This window comes from Rhinolophus ferrumequinum, chromosome 12 (assembly GCF_004115265.2).
Source record: "Rhinolophus ferrumequinum isolate MPI-CBG mRhiFer1 chromosome 12, mRhiFer1_v1.p, whole genome shotgun sequence".
NCBI classification, from domain to species: domain Eukaryota; kingdom Metazoa; phylum Chordata; class Mammalia; order Chiroptera; family Rhinolophidae; genus Rhinolophus; species Rhinolophus ferrumequinum.
Genome location: NC_046295.1, coordinates 74,545,641 through 74,565,555, shown reverse-complemented (window position 1 = coordinate 74,565,555; position 19,915 = coordinate 74,545,641). Strand labels below are relative to the sequence as shown.

The 19,915-nt window shown below is 39.0% G+C and overlaps 1 protein-coding gene across 2 annotated transcripts in view; it reads left to right on the top strand.

The window, feature by feature from the left end:
- Positions 1-1,204: 1,204 nt before the first annotated feature.
- Positions 1,205-19,915, top strand: part of NR6A1 (nuclear receptor subfamily 6 group A member 1) — a 208,182-nt gene continuing 189,471 nt past the window's right edge. Inside the window, exon 1 of one of the 2 annotated variants that reach the window (XM_033123665.1) lies at positions 1,205-1,471. In XM_033123665.1, coding sequence (XP_032979556.1) covers positions 1,372-1,471 — 100 coding nt within the window. In that variant the 5' untranslated portion in view covers positions 1,205-1,371. The remainder of the gene's footprint in view (positions 1,472-19,915) is intronic. The other variant, XM_033123666.1, reaches the window with a different exon arrangement.

Sequence of the window (19,915 nt, the reverse complement as noted above, 5' to 3'; positions counted from 1 at the left end):
AGGGGCATGATGAGAAATGTGGGTAGGGGTCAGACCAGACAGGGACACAAATGCCAGGATGAGGGCTTTTTGAAAATTAAGGAATGACATACATAAATAAGCCAACGGATTGGTGGGGCGGGGTGGGGAAAGGGCGGGAAATGGGCAGCCAGTAAGGAAGCCGCGGCATAACCCGGCAGAGCAGAGGCGGGCGATGCAGAAGTGTTTTTGTTCTTTGTCTTCAAGCAGGCCAGGTAGGGCTTAGACCTTGGGCGGCAGCCGCGAAGAGTCCTTCCGTGAGAGGGTGGTCAAAGGCAGACGCCCCGGCAGGTTCAGAGGCTGGTGGCCGCGCGCCACCTGGTGGCCGCGACAGGCTCAGCCGGGAGAAGCAGACTTTGCAAAATCCGGGAAACTGAGGCGGGGAGCGGGGGATCTTCCAATGGGATCTCATCCCGATTCCAACCCCATTTTACAGATAGGGAGACTGAGAAAGGAAGGCGAACAAGGATGGGTAAGGAGCCTCTCAAACCGAGAGCTTCAAGACACCAGTTAAAAGAGTCTTGAGAGTTTCTTTAATGGTATCATTGGCTTAGAGCTTAGTTTGCCATTCTGTTCCACGGGAAGGCAGAAAAAGAGGAGGAAGAGAAACTTTAGTCTTTCCCGCCCACCCGGAGGTAAAAGGCTTTAAAGAGTACCCCGGAAAGAAGAGTTTTATAGATTCCATTTGCATACGAACGCAGTCACCTCGAGTTAAACTCCGGTCCTTTAATCTCGGGTCCAATTTGTCCCCAAGCCGCGGAGGAAGGCCCTCGTGAATACCGCCGAACTCCGCCCCATCCGAGCCCCGCCTACAGGGCTGGGCTTCGTTGCACGTGCTCACCCGGCTCCTTCGCGACCCGCCTCCTAGGAAAGAATCATTGTGAGGGCGGGGGGGATACAAAGAGTCGTTGGAATGGTTGACCATGCATAAATCACAATAAAGAAAAGGCTCTGAAGTAATCTTTATTAAATTTTACCAGAAATTTTCATTAGGGTTCATGATCTCGAAACGACTTGGATTTCCCTTCTTCAGGGCTGGTTATCCTTCCTCCCACCCCTTCAATTGGTGGAGTCTCGCGTGGATGGCCTCGCCGGACGGACTCCAATACCCAGCGTGCTCTGCAGAGCCGTGCGTGGCAGCGGCGCGTGACGTCGGGGGAGGGAGCTGGCCAGTGCTGAGGGGGCGCGGCGCGGAGGGGCTAGGAGCCGGGCGGCTCGCGGCCCAGAGAGCGCGGTGGCCGGGAGCCCGCCGGCCCCTGACAGCCCCCTCCCCCTGGCGGACGACGACGACGACGGCGACGGCGCCGGTGATGGCGGAGCAGCGAACCGAGTGCGAGCCTTGAGCACCACCGCATGGAGCGGGACGAACGGCCGCCTAGCGGAGGGGGAAGCGGCGGGGGCTCGGCAGGGTTCCTGGAGCCGCCCGCCGCGCTCCCTCCGCCGCCGCGCAACGGTGGGTGAGGGGCGTGCAGAGCCTGGGCCCAGCAAGAACCGGCCCTCTGTCCCCTACCCCGGGGATTTCCCTCCTCTCAGCGGACTCTCCCTCTGGGAAGCTGCAGAGGCCCCGGGTCCCCTCGGCGTGGACCTTCACCCGGGTGGCTCTCAGCGCGGACCCTCCCTCTCCTCTCCTACTGAGTGTGTACCTTCCCCCTCCCTCCCCGTTCCCCTCAGCGCGGATCCTCCCCCTGCCGGGTTCCCTCCACCCCGACCTTCATTTCCCCCTCCCCCATGTCCCCTCTGCACTGGCCTCCCCTCCCCCCTTCCCCTCTGCGCGGATCCTCCCCTCTCCCCCCAGATCCCTTCAACGCGGACCCCCTCTCCTCCTCCCCCGATCTTCTCAGCGCGGAGCTCTCCCCTTCCCCCGGGTCCCTTCAGGCCGATCCTCTCCTGGTCCTCTCCAGCCCCCACCTCAAGTCCGGTCAGTGGGGGCTTCCCCGCTCCCTCGGGTCCGCTCTGCTCAGAGCCTCCCCTTTGTACCCCATTCCGGGGTCTCCTCTGTGGGAGCCTCTGCTCCACAGGGTTCCTTCAGCGCGGAGCCCTCCCCTCCCCCCAGTCCCCTCGGTGCTCCCCCACGCGGGTCCCTCCTTCCCCCGCGGACGCTCCTTCCTCGCCCTGCCGACCCGACGCCACATCCACGTCCCCTTGGTTCACTCTGCCCCACACCTTTCTGGAGCCTCTTTCCTTCTCTACGGTGCGGTACTACTGCGAGCCTCCACCTCTGCGCCGACCTTCAGATCGTTAGCTACCGGTCCAGCGTCTCCTCTTTGGACCCCTTGGTGCCTGTTCCGCACTCCGTTGCCCTCTGCTCCTTTCCGGCTCAGCCCCCTTTTCTGTTTGGCGAAGACTTGCTGCTGGCTCAGGTCTCCGGCCCAAGAGGGTGCTGGGGACACCTGCCTTTCCCTCTGACTGCCGGCGGGTCCCGGTCCGCGCTTTCCCCACCTCCGTTTTCCTTGTCCCTTTCGCGATCCCGGATCCCGGACCCCGAGAATTCCTCACCTGGCCCGGGCCTTCCTACGGCCCTCCCCCTGCCCCCAGGACCGGGCCAAGTCCTCTATTTTAAGAGAATGAGGGAGTAGACTTACATATTTCAAGCTAAGGTTCCTCGGGGCTGTCTCTGGGGTTGACTCGCCCTCCGCCCCCTGGCTCCCTCCCCCTGCGGGGTGTTTTATTTGTTTCTGTTTGATATTTTCTCCCTCGGTGTTTGCAGCGGAATGTTTTTATTGGTAACGTGTAAGGAGCTTTTGTGAGGTCGTAAAAGGTGAACTTTTGAACTTGGAAAGCGCCCTGGAGCAATTAGCGCAGGCGATAGCCCCGGGAGGCCTGAATTACAAAGGGTGCTCGTACCGGCAGGCAAACGCTCCGGCGGCAAACCCGATTTATTTATTTATTTGCCCTGTCTTCTACCTTTCACATCTCCTCATTTCCGAATAAAGGACAGGCTCTTGGAGCTCCGTGCCTCCTCCCCTCTCTGTGCCATAAACTCGCAATTCTCTGAAAGATCTAGGACCGAACAGTGTCTAACAAGTAACAGATTTCAAATTGAATGCAAACACCCGGGACAGTTAGAAGGCACTAAAAATTAATTGCTTCAGCAAGAAGTTTCTCCATCAGGACAGTGACCTGGCAGGTGTGAAGAAAGTAACCTGAATATAAGTCACTTAGGCTCTCAATTGTTGAATGAATGAGGAGCTACGGAAGGAGAGGAATCTTGGGGTTGCCAATTCAGTAGACCTGCAGTTTTTACCAGTTAAGGGTGAAGTGTGTTTAGAGGACAACCTGGTTAACTTCACTTGATGTTGCTAACCAAATAGTGATATGTTTTCAAAGCTCTTGTCCTTTTTTAAGATGTCTGTGATGTGTGGTATCTAGGTGGCCAACTGTCCCATGGGATGTCTTTGGAGACTAATTTCTGAATGTGAACATGTTTGAGATCAATAAAATCCGGTGTCACAAAGGAGGAGGCTGGAATCCAGTTAGGGTAGAAGGAGACAGTATCATAGGAACAAAGGATTTCTTTAATGCTTTTGACTTTTTAAGCTTTTTAAGTGGAGTTTGGTTTGGTATTAATGTGTGAATGTTGTAAATCCTGATCTAAAATTTACCATGCTGATTTTTTACCCCAGCCCCAGATCTTATAGCCCACATTAGTGTATTTTCATAATGCCTTTCTGTGTGTGTATACTTCCTGTACCCACCTGTGCATAACATGTAGATGGATTTTGCTGCAGACTTCAGTTTTACTTGAGAATATTGTTGTAAGGGAAACCTAGGAACTGCATTTGCTATTAATTATTCATTAGTACATTTTAAAGAACTCAGTGGTAATTTTAACTCTTAATCAAATTTCCCATTCATAGTCTCATTTCCTCAATTGGTCAGAACCATTTAAAAGAATGTTATCGAGCAATCCATTTACCGTAGGCTAAGCTGGCTTTAATATTTTACATCAGTCCTATTTAGTGCTTCCAAATATTTCCTTTTTATTGAAAACACAATGGGACTTTTGGCAGTTTGATGGGCTTAAAAGAAAATACATGAAGCAGTAGACTATTCTGGGGTGCTTTATTTTTCAGTGTAAGAACGAGCATTGTGTTCTGTCTTAGAATTTATGTTCATTATCTATTATCTCTTATAACTTAACACGCTCACAGAAGAATTACCAAAAAAAAGAAAAAAGAAAAGTTTATTTCTGGAATGGTGGGGACATTTTTTTCTTTTGTACTTCCTAATTGATATTTTTCTCTAAAAGTAAATGAAACTGCTTAAGTTCTAAGCAGAAAAAATGAATTCTTCTGTCTTTTTATCCTACCGACTGATTTCCATTTTGTATAAAATATTGGCAATAGATAGCTATCTAGGTAGGAAGTCTTTTGGTTTGTGTCATTAAGAAATAAGCTGGAGGTGGAATTTTAGAAATGTTTTCCTGCCGGAAACGCCATTGATATTGAATTTACAGTCCTTTAAATGGTTTTTATTATTCTATTGGAACAGAGTTGCTAGCCTTTTGATGCATCATCACCCTTCCAGGAATTCCCTCTGCTGACTGCGCTGGATATTTTCAGTTGTTGCTTGTAGGTTTTCATAACAAAAATGAACTCAATTTAGTCATAATAGAGGACTGCTCCCTTTTTGGGGTTTCAAAGGCAGATAAATGATTTGAGGAAATATATGCTGAATATTTCTTTTGTTCATTTTATTTTAAGAGAATGAGGGAGTAGACTTAAATATTTCAAGCTAAGGAAGGTGATAAGCCATGATCAGTAATTAAAAGTGTGTTTTTTATAATTACACTTTAGAGGAAATGAGAGTTCATTAAATCACGTGTTATCTTTTTCTTACTATGACCATGCTATCCAAATGTTTGTCCCCGAAAATAATTTAGCAAATATTTTCCGTAATTTAACTTCAGTTTTGTGACTTTAAAAATTAAATTAATTCTGAGTCACCTCTGAATTTTCTACTCTGATTTAAAAAAATATGTAATATAGTGCTGCTGTTTTTTAGAACAAACAGCACCGGGTTTTTGTTTGTTTGTTTGTTTGTTTTTGTTTTAGTAGGTTTGGGACCTCCACAGAACACTGAGCAACAGTGAACAGATTCACTGGTGATTTTGAGCAGCTGAGATGTGAGATGATCACATTTCCAATCTTAGATTTACCATCCACCAAATTCTGGGTATTTCTGTCCCATGTAATTAAACTATTATCATGACATGCTTCCTAATCTGTAAGTCATTCTGAATTTTATAGCAAAAAGAAAGGGAGTTAGATGGGAGTGGAGGAAACGACAAATTACACATTCACATCTTTTATTCATAATTTCTCGGTTTCTCAAAATTTTTTTCCTTTTTCTTGAGTTGCGGGGCAAAGGTAGAAAATAAACTTTAGATTAAAATACCTAATTGTAGGTTAGTGGGGCATGGAGGGTAGAAATGCCAACTGCTGCCATGATAGTGATGAAGGAAGTTTCTTAAATTACTTGTATTGCTTATTGTGCAAGTTGGCTTTAAATTGCTAATGATGCTTCCATGTTTTGGGGCCCGGGGCTGTGTAAGTGAGTTTCATCCTGTATTAAGACACCATGGCTTCATTTTATAACTAGGCAGTTACTTACTGGTTTGTGTTGAATAAATTGGTCCATTACTGAATTGTGTTCAGATGGCAACTTGTGGGTTCAGAATTCAGGATAGCTCCTTCAACATAGGAGACTTCATTTTCAGCATGCTCATCTCGATCTTGGGACCTTGTCTTAATTTTTTGTTACATTTATTTTGGTCTTGTAGCCAAGTTAAATGACATTTCTCTGTTTATTTTTTTCCATGTATGTAATTCGATTGAAAGTTAAATTTGGGCACGATGCCTTTTAAGAGTAAATTTTACATTGTTGGTCAAATCTATTATTTTAAAGTAGGACTATAAGAAAGCCTTATTTTGTGTGAACCAATCATCTCTTATGTGAAAAAGGGTCATAGGAAAAAATCAAAGTTCTGAATCAACAGATAAAGCTTGCATTTCAGCAAGGAATAAAAGTGTCCTTGAAACAATTTTAAACAGAAGGTGGCTATTGAATATGCATGCCCACACAAGTAGTGATCTAATGTACCCACCTCTTTGTTACACTTTGAAAGTATTTCCCAAACCAACAAATTGTGAAAGAAAATATTTTCTTTCAAACTTTCCTATTCTTAGGGTCAACTTTTTCCTGGCTCAGGTAATTTCTTATGGGTTGATGGATGCCTCTGATTGATAACTAGGGTTTAGAAATACCAGAATTATTAAAAGTCGGCAAGAAGTACTGAGCAGGTAATTCTTTTTTGGGCGTTGAGCTCCTGTTAGAACTGAAGTTTCAGATTCATCTGAGCTGAATCTTAAAAAAAAAAATAAAAATCTGTGGATGTAACTTTGATGTACAATATTCCTAGAATCAAGCCTACTTTGCTATTTATTGCTTATTTTCCAAAATGGCCTGTCTCTACGAAAAAGATAAGGCTGTTAGATCTTAATTTCCCTAATACTGGAAAATTAGAAGAAAACCATTGTGAGAAGTCTAACCTGCTTTTCAATGTGATTTAGAAATAACTATAGAGAACTTTATTTTAAAGAATAAAACATCTACTTTATTTTGTTCTTTTTTTATTACCTGCTATTAAACAGTAGCCTGCGTAGAACAGCTTCTCAAGAAAACAGTTTTCCTCTGGTTACGATTATTTTAAATAAGACTTTACTATGTAACCCCGTAATTCTAATTAACAGTGATTTAGTTGGGGAGAGAACCAGGATTTCCTCAGCTGGCTGTTGGGGAGCTGAATTGCTTTTTACCCCACCCCCAGCTGCAGCAAATCTTTTGATCCCTAAGCTACAGTGGTTGTCATTCGAGAAAGCAAACTGAGAGAAAATAAGTTGTGAAAATAGCGTACTTTTAGCTTCATTTGCATTTTGGAATTTTTGTTCTTAAAAAAATACAGGAATAATTGAACCTTCAAAATTTATCTTAAAGGGAGCAAAGTGACTAAACTCTAATAAATAGTTCCTGGATTTCCTTAAAACTACATTTCTTGCTTTAAAAATTTTTGGAATGTTTTAATATTGATAATCACTATTTCAAAAGAGAATTTATCCTAATTATAAATTCACAGGAGACATTCAGGTGTTTTGAATTTCCTAGGAGTTTGTGTTTGGGGAAAACAAAAGTTAGCCCTTATGTATTGTAAACATTTTCATTCAGGGTAGTTTGTGGTTTCTCCATCAGCATTATTGGAATAAGTTCAAAACGAGAATCACAAATTCTTATGTCGTATACTAAAGAAACTCTGCAATTGCTATAGTAAGAGTTAACTTTAAAAAGTATCTTCAAATGATGAGGTCTTTGGATCCTAATTGTGAACTGTGCACCCTTCAATTTGTTTACAAGCTATTCAAGCATAAACCACAGATGGCAGTAGTAGCATATTTTTCTGTTTTCTGGAAAGATTCTTGCCTTTAAGTTGGTGTCAGTTTTATGGGCACTGTTGATAAAGTCAGCTGGCAAGTGTAATGTTTCCAAAACCAATTCCCTAGGCAGCAACATGTAATGTATTCTGGAAACAAATCCTGGCGGTTTGATTTGAAGATATACTCTGTGGGTGGTTTGAACCAGAATAGTGACTTTGCTCTCATTGTCAAAGTGAGAAATTATAAAAAGAATTTGGTAATGGGGATAGAGGGAATTGTTTGCCGAAGAAGCTCTAGCTCATTGGACCTGTAGTGATGGTATTAGCAAAGGATTTATCAAGTATAGATGCTTGAACAACTATTTGCATTGGAAACGATTTATAATTCATTTAAAAATATACTCAAGGATCATAGTTGAGAGAGAAATGCACAACTAAATTTCTCATGGGAAGAGGTAGATAGCCTTCTCAGCTTTTTATTTCCAACTCCTTATATTTCATAGTAGTATACAGTTTTAGATTTGTCTATAAAAGCATTCAGAGGTCTATGAGTGGGTTCTGCTTGCTCTTGCAATCCATCATTGTAGTGTCAAAATTTGTGTTCTTATTTTTTCCTCTAAAACCATTGATTGAAAAAGGACATGATTGAACAGATTTTTAAACTTCTATGGTATTTCCTTTGAGTCCAAAGGAAACAAAGGTATGATTTTGTGGTTTAAGACTCAGGAATCATTTCAGTAACAAATATGCGCCAAAATGGAGGACAGACTGATGCAGTGAAGGAAAGTACCTTAACCTGTAGCGAGTTTTCATTTAAAAAATTAATTTTATTTAATTCATGTACTTATTTCAGTCCTGAAGCTTATCATCTTGGAAGGATTAAAAATTCAGTCTTGATCATTTTTGTTAATTCCCTGTGTCCTACTGGATCAGAGGCAGTGTTCTTTTTATCACAACGCCAATATGTGCAATTTAATTTTTCTCTCAAAAAAAAGGACACAACAATTCTGTGAAGCCTTACATACTTTTTATCCTGCTTCCTCACTTCTTGCCTTTTAAATTTATAAATGAGTAATGAAATAATACTCAGTTGGATTGTAGTATTTTCTACCATTCATTATTTGTTGAGCATTCATTACTGGATTGTTTTGTTTCAGACTTACTCTCTTCCCTCTTATTGAGTCATTAAATGTGATTTACTGTAGTATTTAAACCAGTGGTTTTCAAATTGTGGTCCACAAACCTTTGGGGGGTCCCTGAGATCCTTTCTTGACGTTCTTGAGCTCAAAACTATTTTTATAATACATTATTTGCCTTTTTCACCATTTTGACATTTGTATCGATGTTGGGAAAACCATGGTAGGTAAAAACTTGGCACCTTAGCAGAAATCAAAGCACTAAACTGTAATAGTAGTGATTATATTCTTACTCTCCATACACTTGTATTAAAAAAAAGCCCATTTCACTTAAGTCCTAGATGAAATAAAAATGATTAATTTTATTAAATCTTGACCCTTGACCACACTTGTTTTTGATATTGTATGATGAATACACACAAAGCATTTCTGCTGCATACCAAAATAGAATAGTTGTTTTAAGGAAAAGTGCTGTGCAGTTCATTATGTTATGCGCTGAACTAGCTGTGTTTTTTTTCATGGATCACCATTTTTACTTGAAAGAACAATTAAACTACGGTTTGTTCAGATTTGGGTATTTGGCAGACAGTTTTTTTGGAAAATGAACAGGAAGCCTGTAACTCCAAGGAAAACTGACAATATTTGTTGCTAGTGAATAAAATTTGAGCTTTCAGGCAACAATTAGAATTTTGGAGATCTTGTACCTGTCACTATAAGCTTAACAGCTTCCTAATACTTAAAGCTTTTTTTGATGAGACAGATGGTGGTGGTATTATTAACATGTGACTTTTTTGCTATCATATAATGAAGCGTCAACATTTTGAAGATCACCTTATTTCAGTGAAAGCGTATTTTCCAAATCTCTGGGCGTATGATGTTACAGAATCCTGCATGGGTAAAAGATCTGTTCAAAATGTCATATAGACCAATGGATTTTAATGTAACAGAGTACACAAAGTTCATTGATATAGTTTTAGATTTCACATTAACCTTTAAGAAATGAATATCTACTAAGTTTTGGTGTATTATCAGTGAAATATATCTACAATTATTTTAATAAGTAAACATTTCTGTCTGAGGCCAGATTTTCTGCCTCTATACTTCAACCAAAACAATGTATCACAACATACTGAATGCCTGTAGGAGAATCTAGCTGCCAGAATTAAGCCAGATATTAGAGATTAGAAAAATAGAAACATTGCCACTCTTTTCGCTATTTTTTTTCGTTTTGCTGGAAAATAGTTATTTTTCATAAAAGGATATTATTTATATTAATGTGTAATGGGTTAAGACCACTCAGACCAAAACATGCGAGAACCCCTGTTCTAAATGAACTAACTTAATGTGTAAGAAAATGGTGACTTCACCAGACACTGTTATTAGTACTCAATTACTTTGATGTTTCTTTCGTTTCCTTTTCTTTTTTTGCCTCCGTAAAAGGGCTCCGGAGGAAATAAAATTGAAAATGAGCTCATTTAGGTTTTCTTTGCTTGAGACTAAATGAAGTGTGTCATAGTTCACCCTCACTGAATTCTCTGATAAGGCTTTTGTTACCTGCTACATGAAACCTGTTGCTTAACTGTTAATTATCTTGTGGCAGAAATTTTCCAATAGGACCTGTTTCCTCACAAAGGGTAGATTTAAGGGGTACATTTATAATTATGGAAAGATATCTGACAACATAAAAGTACTTTCTTAATATTAAGAGTCATTGCTATAAAATAAATACTTATGAGATTAAAACTCCTTTATCTTTTTAAAATAAAATTTCCCATCAAGAATAAATAGCTTGCTTGTTTGCTTTCAGTAGACCTGTTTGGCTTTCTGAATCTTCTAAAGTTGTGATTTTGGCAATGCCGTTTTGTAGATTGGTTTGCCTTTTAACCTAGCTTTCACTGAGGGAGGGGATAAGGGTCTACACTAGAGAAGCATCTCCTGGCTTCAGAATACCCTTTCCTAGTGTGAGTGACATTTTAGTGTAAGTCAATTACGGTGTTGTTAAATAGGGATTTATTCCATAGGATAGTTGCTAGGTAGAACTCATTCTGTAGTGAAATTGTTGGCAGAAGAAATGTCACATAACAATGTGAATAGCAATAAGGAATTACTGGATCAGAATTTAAGATGATGAAGCTTGGTGGGAGACGAAAGATCAGGGAGATACTTGGGCTTCCTTCCTGAGAACTCGGTAATTATCTTGATGTTCTTGGGAGTGTCACGTAATGTACCTTTTAAAGCATTTTTGTGTTCTGTGGGGGTTGCAATTTAGTCGTAAGAAACAGTCCTTTCCTTTTTTATTTTAATGCTTGAATTTTATTTCAGATTTCAGATGAAATCTTTAAATGCATTCTTTATCAATTGAGTTAAATTGCTTTAATTACTACACTTAATAGCTGAAGCAGATTTGGTTTTTTCTTCCATATTGTTGCTGTACTGTTGAAATCTAACCTGTCAGGAGACTTCCTTTCTAGCCTTACAGTCCTTCCCCCAAAATGTCCTTTTAGCAGATTAATAAACCACCTGGGGGAAACCCCCCACTGATATCTAGTTAGAGGGCTTTGTTTTTGGAAGTGGCAGTCTAGTTTCAGCCTGGGAGGAAGGATTTTGGTTAGATGGTGTGAGAGGAAAGAGAAGTGACTCTGGAGTGTGGCAGAACAAAGATCACAGCTATGTGACTTTGTCACTTGACTTCTCTGAACTGTAGTATTCTCATTTAATACCTAACATTTATATAGGGCTTATTATGTAATTTCTAATCTCTTTATCCTCATAACTTCATGAGGTAGGTGTTTTATTATTGTCTCCATTTTACATACGAGAAAACTGAAGCCCACAGAGGTTAAGCCCCAGATTTCACAGTAACAGCATTAATAATTTGTTTCCTAGATGTCATCTCTCCCCCGACTCCCCACCATAACGTTTCTGAAATTCACTGTAGGGTTATTAGGTTAGTGACAAAGTCTGTAAAATGCCAAGCATCGTGTCTGCCCCAAAGCAAGCACTTGTGAATCCAAGCCATTTGTAGTTGTTGAGGAAGCCCAGAACTCAACTCCCTATAGATTAGCGAGACAGTCACAAAGACCCACTCTTACAGATGCAAGTGACTTTTTTCTTTCATGTTGGCTTTAATAAGCCAACCACAAACAGTTGACCAGAAAACAGTTTTGCAGACTCAGGGACAATCCTTGATGAATCTAAGGAGTGCTAAGGAAAAAAGGGGTTTTGAGCTACTCAAAGCAGAGGTACCATATCTTGTTATCTGTATGCTCAGCACTAAGCCCAAGGAATTGTCTTTTCATGAATGTTGAATGAGTGAATGAAAGAAAGGAATGGTCAGGTCAGGAATCTGAGTCCTTTGCTGATAGTTGGAGAAAGTCTACAAAATATAAGGGAAGGGAATGTGCTTTTCAGTCACTTGAGGCAGCTTGGGCCAGTATATAAGTCAAAAGTGTGTTGAAACTAAATCCAAGATTTGATGGGCCCTCCTGGAACCAGAATGTAGTGTCCGTTTGGAAATGTGGCTCTTGTAACTAAAGTGACTAGATACACTGGATTAAGACGCCATGGCTAATAAACACCTGGCTGTGTGCTTGGCTGCATTCGGGAATGCGGTTTAGGAAAAGGTGGCCTTTGTCCCTTGTCCCTTTATTTTTTTTTTGTATTTCTGCCACATAGAAAGAAGGTGGCTATATGAAAGAGAGGAGAACCAATCCAAGAAGGTTGATGTGACTCTTTGAAAATGGAAATATAAGAGCCAATTGTCCAAAGTTTGTAAAATAGAAAGTGATTTCCTAGCAAAGAGAGATGACAGAAAAGATGTGGCAGTGTGGATTAATAGATTATGGTAGCAGTGTCATCTGAGCAGGAAAGGATTTGAGAGAGGAGGCCAGTCACATTATTTGAAGAGGTATGAGCTGCAGGAAATAGTTGATGGGCCTGGATTTTGCCCAGATTCTGATTCTAGCTTTGTTACAAAGCCATGTCTCTATGGACCCACCTATAAAATGATGGAGCTAAATTAGATAATCCCTGAAGGGATATTTCAGCTTTATGATGGAATGAATTGGGTAAAACAGGAAATTGCAATTTAGGAAAGCCGTGCTTACGGCACATAGCTATGGTGCTCACAGCTAGATTCTCTGTGATGATTCTGATTTCAGATACTGTTCTGTCACCCATCAAAGGACATTTACACTGTTATCCTGTTTTGCTTTTAGAACACATGGCTGCTTTAAAATCTGTAGGATCACATAGTTTACATGTAAATTCCATTCTCTGGGGTTCATGCTATAGAAATGTTTTCAATTAAAATTCTAATATTTCGACAACTTGTAAACGTGAAACTGGATGTAGAGTTACCACTTTTTTCCCTTTTAGATGTAGAGTTTTCCTTTTTTTCCTTTTTAACATGATCACTTTTCCTATTTATAACTCCTCCATGGCATACTTTCTCTTTTGTAGGTACGATTTCGTTCACGGAGTCACACCTATAGTTGATTTCAGAGTTTTTCCTCATTCCTTGTAAAGGGATTTGTATCTACAAAACTAATTCAGCATTGAGGAGAGTCCTATCCTCTTAAGATTAAATGCCTTACATTTGAGAAGGTGGATTCTTAAGGAAAATTGCAAAACCTCCTTAAATGCTGTCCGTTTTTAAAAAGGGAACCCAGCAGGAAAGGGGCGGCAGTGCATGGGGGAAGGGGGAAAGGGGGGTAGTAAGGGAGCTGCAGTTGAAATATTCATCAATCATTTTACTGGCACCAGGAAACCAATCAGCCTTTTAGAGGAGAGAACTTAATCAATCACCTAATGTGGGAAATTACAATTGCTTTCCCACAAAAAATTATTCCTTTACTTGCTGACAGATCAAATCTGAAAGATAGTTGGGCTGGCCAGAATTCAGAGCTAACTGAGGGCAAGCAGTTACTGAAAGTTCTACTGTGATGAAGAAATGCATTTAACATTGGAAGATAAAATTTCCTATCTGCTGTGAGCCTTTTCAAAATATTTCAAAGGAAGTTTGCTTTTCATATAGTGTTTCCATTAATAAAAAACAGTTACCGAGCATTTATAAGTCATATGAAATATGTGAAATACTGTAAATTTATTCTCCAAAGCTAGTTGTCAGGACCATAGGTGGGGCTCCTGACTGGAGAATACCCAGTGCTGCCAGTGCCTTGTTTGTAAAGCAACTTTAGAGCATTGTCTAAGGAACACATCCCGGGAACACAGTTGGAAGTGCTTGCATGTAAATAAAAGCTGGAGGGATTTAGCTGTATCTTGTATTTAAATTTTAAATGGTGTGATCTCTCTGAGCTCTGTGCTGAATTGCCTGTGGCCCTTAGGTCCTTAGGTGTGAGCTGCTTAGGAGTCTAATGTTTTTAAAATTAGAAATGCATGATTACTGTAGAAAATGCAGAAAACAGAGGGGAATTTACCTATAATCTTGCCTCCAAGCAACTTCTATTAAAATTTTTTTGTTTTCTTCTGGACTTCAAATCCTAGGTTGTTTTTTTTTGCTTGTTGTGATCTTTACAGTATATACCATTATGTTTTATGCTTTTTGTTTAAAGCTTTTTTTCTTATGTTATGAACTTTACTCATTCTTTACGAATTTATTTAAAACTTTTAATAGCTATATGACAACCCATTGTTTTTCCTTGTTGGATATTTAGATAGTTTTTAGTTTCTCCCTGATATATCTAACAGTACTGCCCAGACCATCTTGTGGTCTTTTATTTTGGCTTATTTTGGGGGGATAGATTTTTAGATGTATCTACCTCAATGTACCTTCACCGACAACCAGCTCAATGTACATTAAGATGTCTTGTATACTAAAATCTAGTCTTGTCAGCAGTACATATTTTTAAATAAATGCCTGGTACATAGAATTAGGCACTATGGTAGGCTGTTTGTTCTCATTTTTTTGAGAGATATTAGTCATTCCCAATGCCTTTTGTCCTTTGATTCTTAGATTTCTAGCACCAGGCCTCACACGCCTGTTGCCTTCTCACGTCCCCATCCCGGCCTCTGCAGCCTGGTCAGAGCAGAGTTTAGGGACTCCTCTGCGGCTGCTTTCTCTCTGTTAGAGACTATGGGGGAATGGGTGGTGAAGAAACCCTGGAGAATGGAGTGTGTGTGTCTTCTAATAACGCAACTGTGTCATCTCTGTCAGAGTCTTAAATAAGTCCTGAAACTACAACTGAATTTGATCAGAAATTAAGTGCATGGAGAGAGAAGTTAAACTTATTTCTTTAGAAATTCTGCATAATCTGCACGGGTTCTTCCGTGGCTGGCTTCTAAACTAATCTTGCACAGGAGTTATAGTGAAGAGACCTAAATACATCTTCAAATGCTAATTTGAAAGGCATTTGCAATTTTTAACAGGGCTGGTTTCAGAATGGAAATAGAAATATTTTGGGAGTCTGGCTATTTACAAATTTTGAACCACAGCGTAAATCATATTTGTTGAAATTAAAATTAGAGTCTTCTAGTTTTTATTTATATTGATTGAGAATAAACACGGATATTTGAAGATTATTTGCTCGGCTTCTATGTGCTCACCAATGGTGGTCAGAGAAGTTGCAGTTTACCAAGACACAGTTTTTATAATGCTTTTTAATAAAAAAGTGAATAAGCCAGCTGCTCTTTCCCTCAACTATACCAATTGCAAACATCCACAAATCCTGGTTAGTAATTAAAAGCCTTGCGATGACCTTGAATCTAACTGAACTACAAAAGCTGTCTTGAGTTAAATTTATAGCTTTTGTTGATTTCAAGAGGTTAGGTAGAATCGCATTCTGGTTGCTAAAACATTAAGGATAGCCTTGGATGTACACTGGAGATCAAAAATAATTATAAAGAGGCACTATTAGAGTGGAAAAGAGATGCCTGAAATAGACTTAAAAATTAAGTTTGTCATCTCTTCGTTGAGCATTTAAAATATGTACTTGAAAAGGCTTAAGGTAGGATGGCATTTTTTGGAGTGTCCGTTTCCAATATTCAGGTTTGCTGAAAAGATCTCTTTTCCCCATCTTAACATCAGAGATTTTTGAACCCAATGAGGAATCATAACAAATGTTTAATGCTTTTAAAAAGTAACAGTTTGTTTCTTAAAATGTTTTACAGGAATGGAAGTTTATTAGTAAAAGTTTCTGATTATACTCAGTGTGAAAGTAAAAATATTAATATTTTAAATGGTTTATATATGGATTTTACCATAAGATCTGTGAATAGGGAATTTTTCTGCTTACCATAAAGGGCAGAATATATTTTCAGTTGTTTAGAGATCCGTGAAATACTATCTTATATTAATGTGAGAAGGAAATTTAATTATTACTGTAAGAATAGTCAGGTTTTATGTGTCAGTAGGTGAGATAAGACACGTCTCCTAGCATCATAAATGTGATAAATCCCTGAAGAGTCCAGGAGTAAGGTAAATAGTTCGTATAAACACTAATGTCTTACGTAGCTCTTGCAGATTTTAGGATTATTTTAGTTTTCACATTTATTTAATGAGAATAATCTAGTGAAGAGACCTAGACTTTGATCAAAATAATTGATCAGAAAATTGTATACTTCTGTGTGTGTGTGTTTAACCAAGATAATGAAAGGAAAAAAGCAGGGCTTGCCATTTTGGGACCCCTAAAGATGGTAATGGGCATTCTCAAGCAATTTTAGTTTTGCAATACTTGATCTGAAATCATGTGTAAAAAGGTTGTCCAGGCTAAATAAAATAATTGGATCTCTAAAATTTTGACTTTTTCCTGAAATTATCCCGTTAGTTTCGCAACAATACCATTCAATCTCTGAATAGCAGATAACATTTTTGCAGAAAAGGGCAAATAGTTATTGCATTATGATAGACAAAATTACATTGGTGGGGGTGGCAATTAAAATTATGTCAGCGAATTGTTATTGTAGTGGTAACTGGGAGTCCAGGAGTGTTAGAGCATGAGTTTTAGAGTTAGGCTTGGTTTTAAATCCTTTCCTCCTTTTGTGTGTGTATTTGTTTTTTGTTTTTGTTTTTGGAAGGTGGTGGTGATGGAACGTAGACTCACCACAGATATGACTGAAGAATGAAATGAGGTAGTGTGTGAAAAACCTAGAGCGTAGCTGCGTTACTTTTTAGGAAAGTTATTTAACATTTCTCAATTTTCTTACCTGTAAGTACGGTTAATACTACCTCGTTCATAGGTAAACAAGCCAGTTTACCGAAATCCAAGTCATTGAAACTAGTTTGTGAAATGTTCAATTTAGTCAATATCCAATTTAGCAAAAATCAATTTGCTGAATCTGATTTGCTGAACTTACAGAATTTCTTGTCACTTGCCATCCCCTGAATTGCTACTCTACCATTCTTTCCCCATCACCTGCAGCGCAGATGGGGCTGTATCTTTCTACAAGCAGAGCATCTCTCTCTGCCCTAATTCTTCCAGCGGAGAGCCAGAATAGAGACGCATTGAACACTCTTGAAAATTCTGCTATCCTGTTGATCTTAATTTGGCAGGAAGCTTTAAAAGCTAATTAAACCGTCACATCAATACAAATTATTATAAACTCTAAATATTTAAAATTTTGGTAAATTTAGAGAATAGGCTATTTGAAGATTTGGCCATTTGGTGAATTGACTTGGAACTGCCTCACAGGTATGTTTGAAGAAATTAGGCAATATACGTAAAATACAGTTCGTATTACTACACAATGGTTGGACTTACTAAAATAGTCAGTTCTTTTTTTCCAAATACTCCTCCTTAGGGAACTGGGAACCGTCCCTCCTCCCTCCCAAGGCTTCTCTCACCTGTGGGCTCTCGTTGGACAAATGATCAAGTGATCTAGGTTGGTTTATGGACCACCTAGTGACTTCCCCTCCCATTATAACATTGCTGAATTTACCCAAATTAAATACCTTCTTTTAGCTTGGACATCTGTTATAAAGTGGCCCTGCCTTTCTTGTTATCCTTTGGGGTCTGATTTCTCAGTGATTTAAGCTACGTACCACTTTTCTGAAGCACTTTATTCCCACTCACTTGTAACTAGAATTATGAGCCTTAGGAGAGTCAACTGCAGCTTTATCAGGGTAAAAAAGCAAGGCCAGGTCCCTGGAGGTTCGTGGTGGGAAGTATGACAACCAGAGCAAATGCTCCTGTCTCTAATACACAGGAAGCCTGGCTTCCAACCCCCAACCCAAAGCCTCTCTGGAGGTCTTTAAAAGGGCTTGCTTTCTGGTTATATCCTTAAAAAGGGAAGGGAACAAATGGTTGTTTAGTGTTCAGTGTGTGCCAGGAACTGTACTAAACTATCTAATGTAATTCTTTCCACAACTTTTCTTTGATCCGTGTGATATTCCCATATTACAGATGACTTAACTGTGGCTTAGAGTTGAAAATAACTTACCACTACTTTTGCCCCTAGTCTACTAAATCAGTATTTGTTAAACTCTAGTCTTTCCTGTATCACCATCATGATTTTTGTCATTTCCTAGTATATTGTTCATTTTATATTTTAAAATTTTGAATGGTTGGTTAATACTTTGCAATCCCAAATTTATTTTAAAAGGAAATTTTATCGTTATCTTCAATGAAAAATTGTTTGCTATAAATAGAAGGTAACAGTAAAAATAAATTTAATTAAAATAATATTGTGTTAAATTCTAGCTAAGATGTTGTCTGCCTAAGTGTCTCTGATCAGGCCTTTTTTAGAAAGGGAGATTAGCAAGTATTAGAAAGGTAGAAAGGCGATAGACAAACTAGCACCAAACTGAGATTTTTCTTCTGCTATAATTAGAAGGATTGAAAGAGAATTGAAAAGGTTATGACTTTGGAATGTTTTAAAATGCTTTCTCTTTGTACCACTTAAAATCTTCCAGGTCTCTTCCCTTTGGGAAACACTGGCATAAATGATGGTGTGCTCATTTTCCACTTGAGTAAGCTGAGGGGAGGAAATTTGTTGGAAGTGAGTTGAACCACAGTGTCACGGACCTTACTGTCTAGGCTACACCTTTCTTTTCCTCCTCCTCCCTTTTTCTTTCATTCCTCCCCTTTCATCATTCCTCTGCCTCCCTCTCTCCCCACCTTTCCTTTTTTCCCCCTCCCATCCTTTAGGAGAATTCAAGGTAATGTAGAAAAGGAGATTTTTAGATGCATTTTTCTGATGTCAAAGGCTGTGAGTTAGGATTTCATCTTAAGGAACACATGTCTTTCTCCAAACATTGCATTTCTTGGTGCTTATTGAATTCTAGAAGTTGGGTGCAAAACATACAGTAATTTTGTAGGTATTTGTACGTCTACATGAAGTATTTATTGAAATGCCTATAAAGACATTATAAACCTTTCTTTGATTTCTAATTAGATAATGTTGGAAAAACAAGTTTGAAAAAGGATACTGCCAGCAGGTTTTGAAATACGTTATCTCAAGCGCAATAAAAAGCAATATCTTTGATTTTATTATCTTTTATAGTTTTGTAATTTACAATAATTATAAACTTAATTAGCATTTTATTGCCTTATGTTTCAACGGAGATAATAGGTACCTGATATAACTCTTTCATAACTGAAGTCTAGATTATAGTTTGAATATTAAAAAATTCCATTATTTAAAAAAGATCGTTTACATTTTAATTTGATTTTTTCTTTAAAACATCCTGAATAAGAAAAAGCATTTTCTGTCATTTTTTCCTTGTTTAATTTTGTATTCTGTCAGTTGCTTGTTAAAATATGTAAGGAGGAATTCTATTGTTTTAATAATTTGTTTCTCTAGCTATTATACAAGGAAAAGATTTGGTTCTGAATTATTTTATTGCATCTTTACAGTTCTTCATAGAAACATTTTGCACTTGGAAAGAAATTATGAGGAATTTTCTTAGAAAGCAGTTATGATAATATGTAGATCTAAAGATAGAAGAGTTTTTCTTATTCATAGAGTTTACATTGTGAATTGATTTTCCTTACCTACTTTATTGTACTTTGTGCTAGGCATATCTTTGAATATTTCTTGTGAATTCTTGATAAATCATCTTATGAAATGTATTCCTAATAGGTTTCTAATCCCACAGCGTAGTGTACAGCGGGTCAAACTTGGTTTGATTGGCATTTTAATAAAATTTTTCTAATATTTGGCATGAACCAAAATATATAATTCACTGCTTTATGACGCGTTGTACCCACCAAGAGTTTCAACTCAGAGCTTAGCCCAGGGTAATATTTATCAGTATGCCTTGGTATGAAGTAATAGAGACTTCAAGAGTTTGAAATTGTATTACCAATATGTGCTCTATCTCTAATTTTACCATTTAAATTGTAAATCACAAAAACTTAGTTTCTTTCTTGCTTAG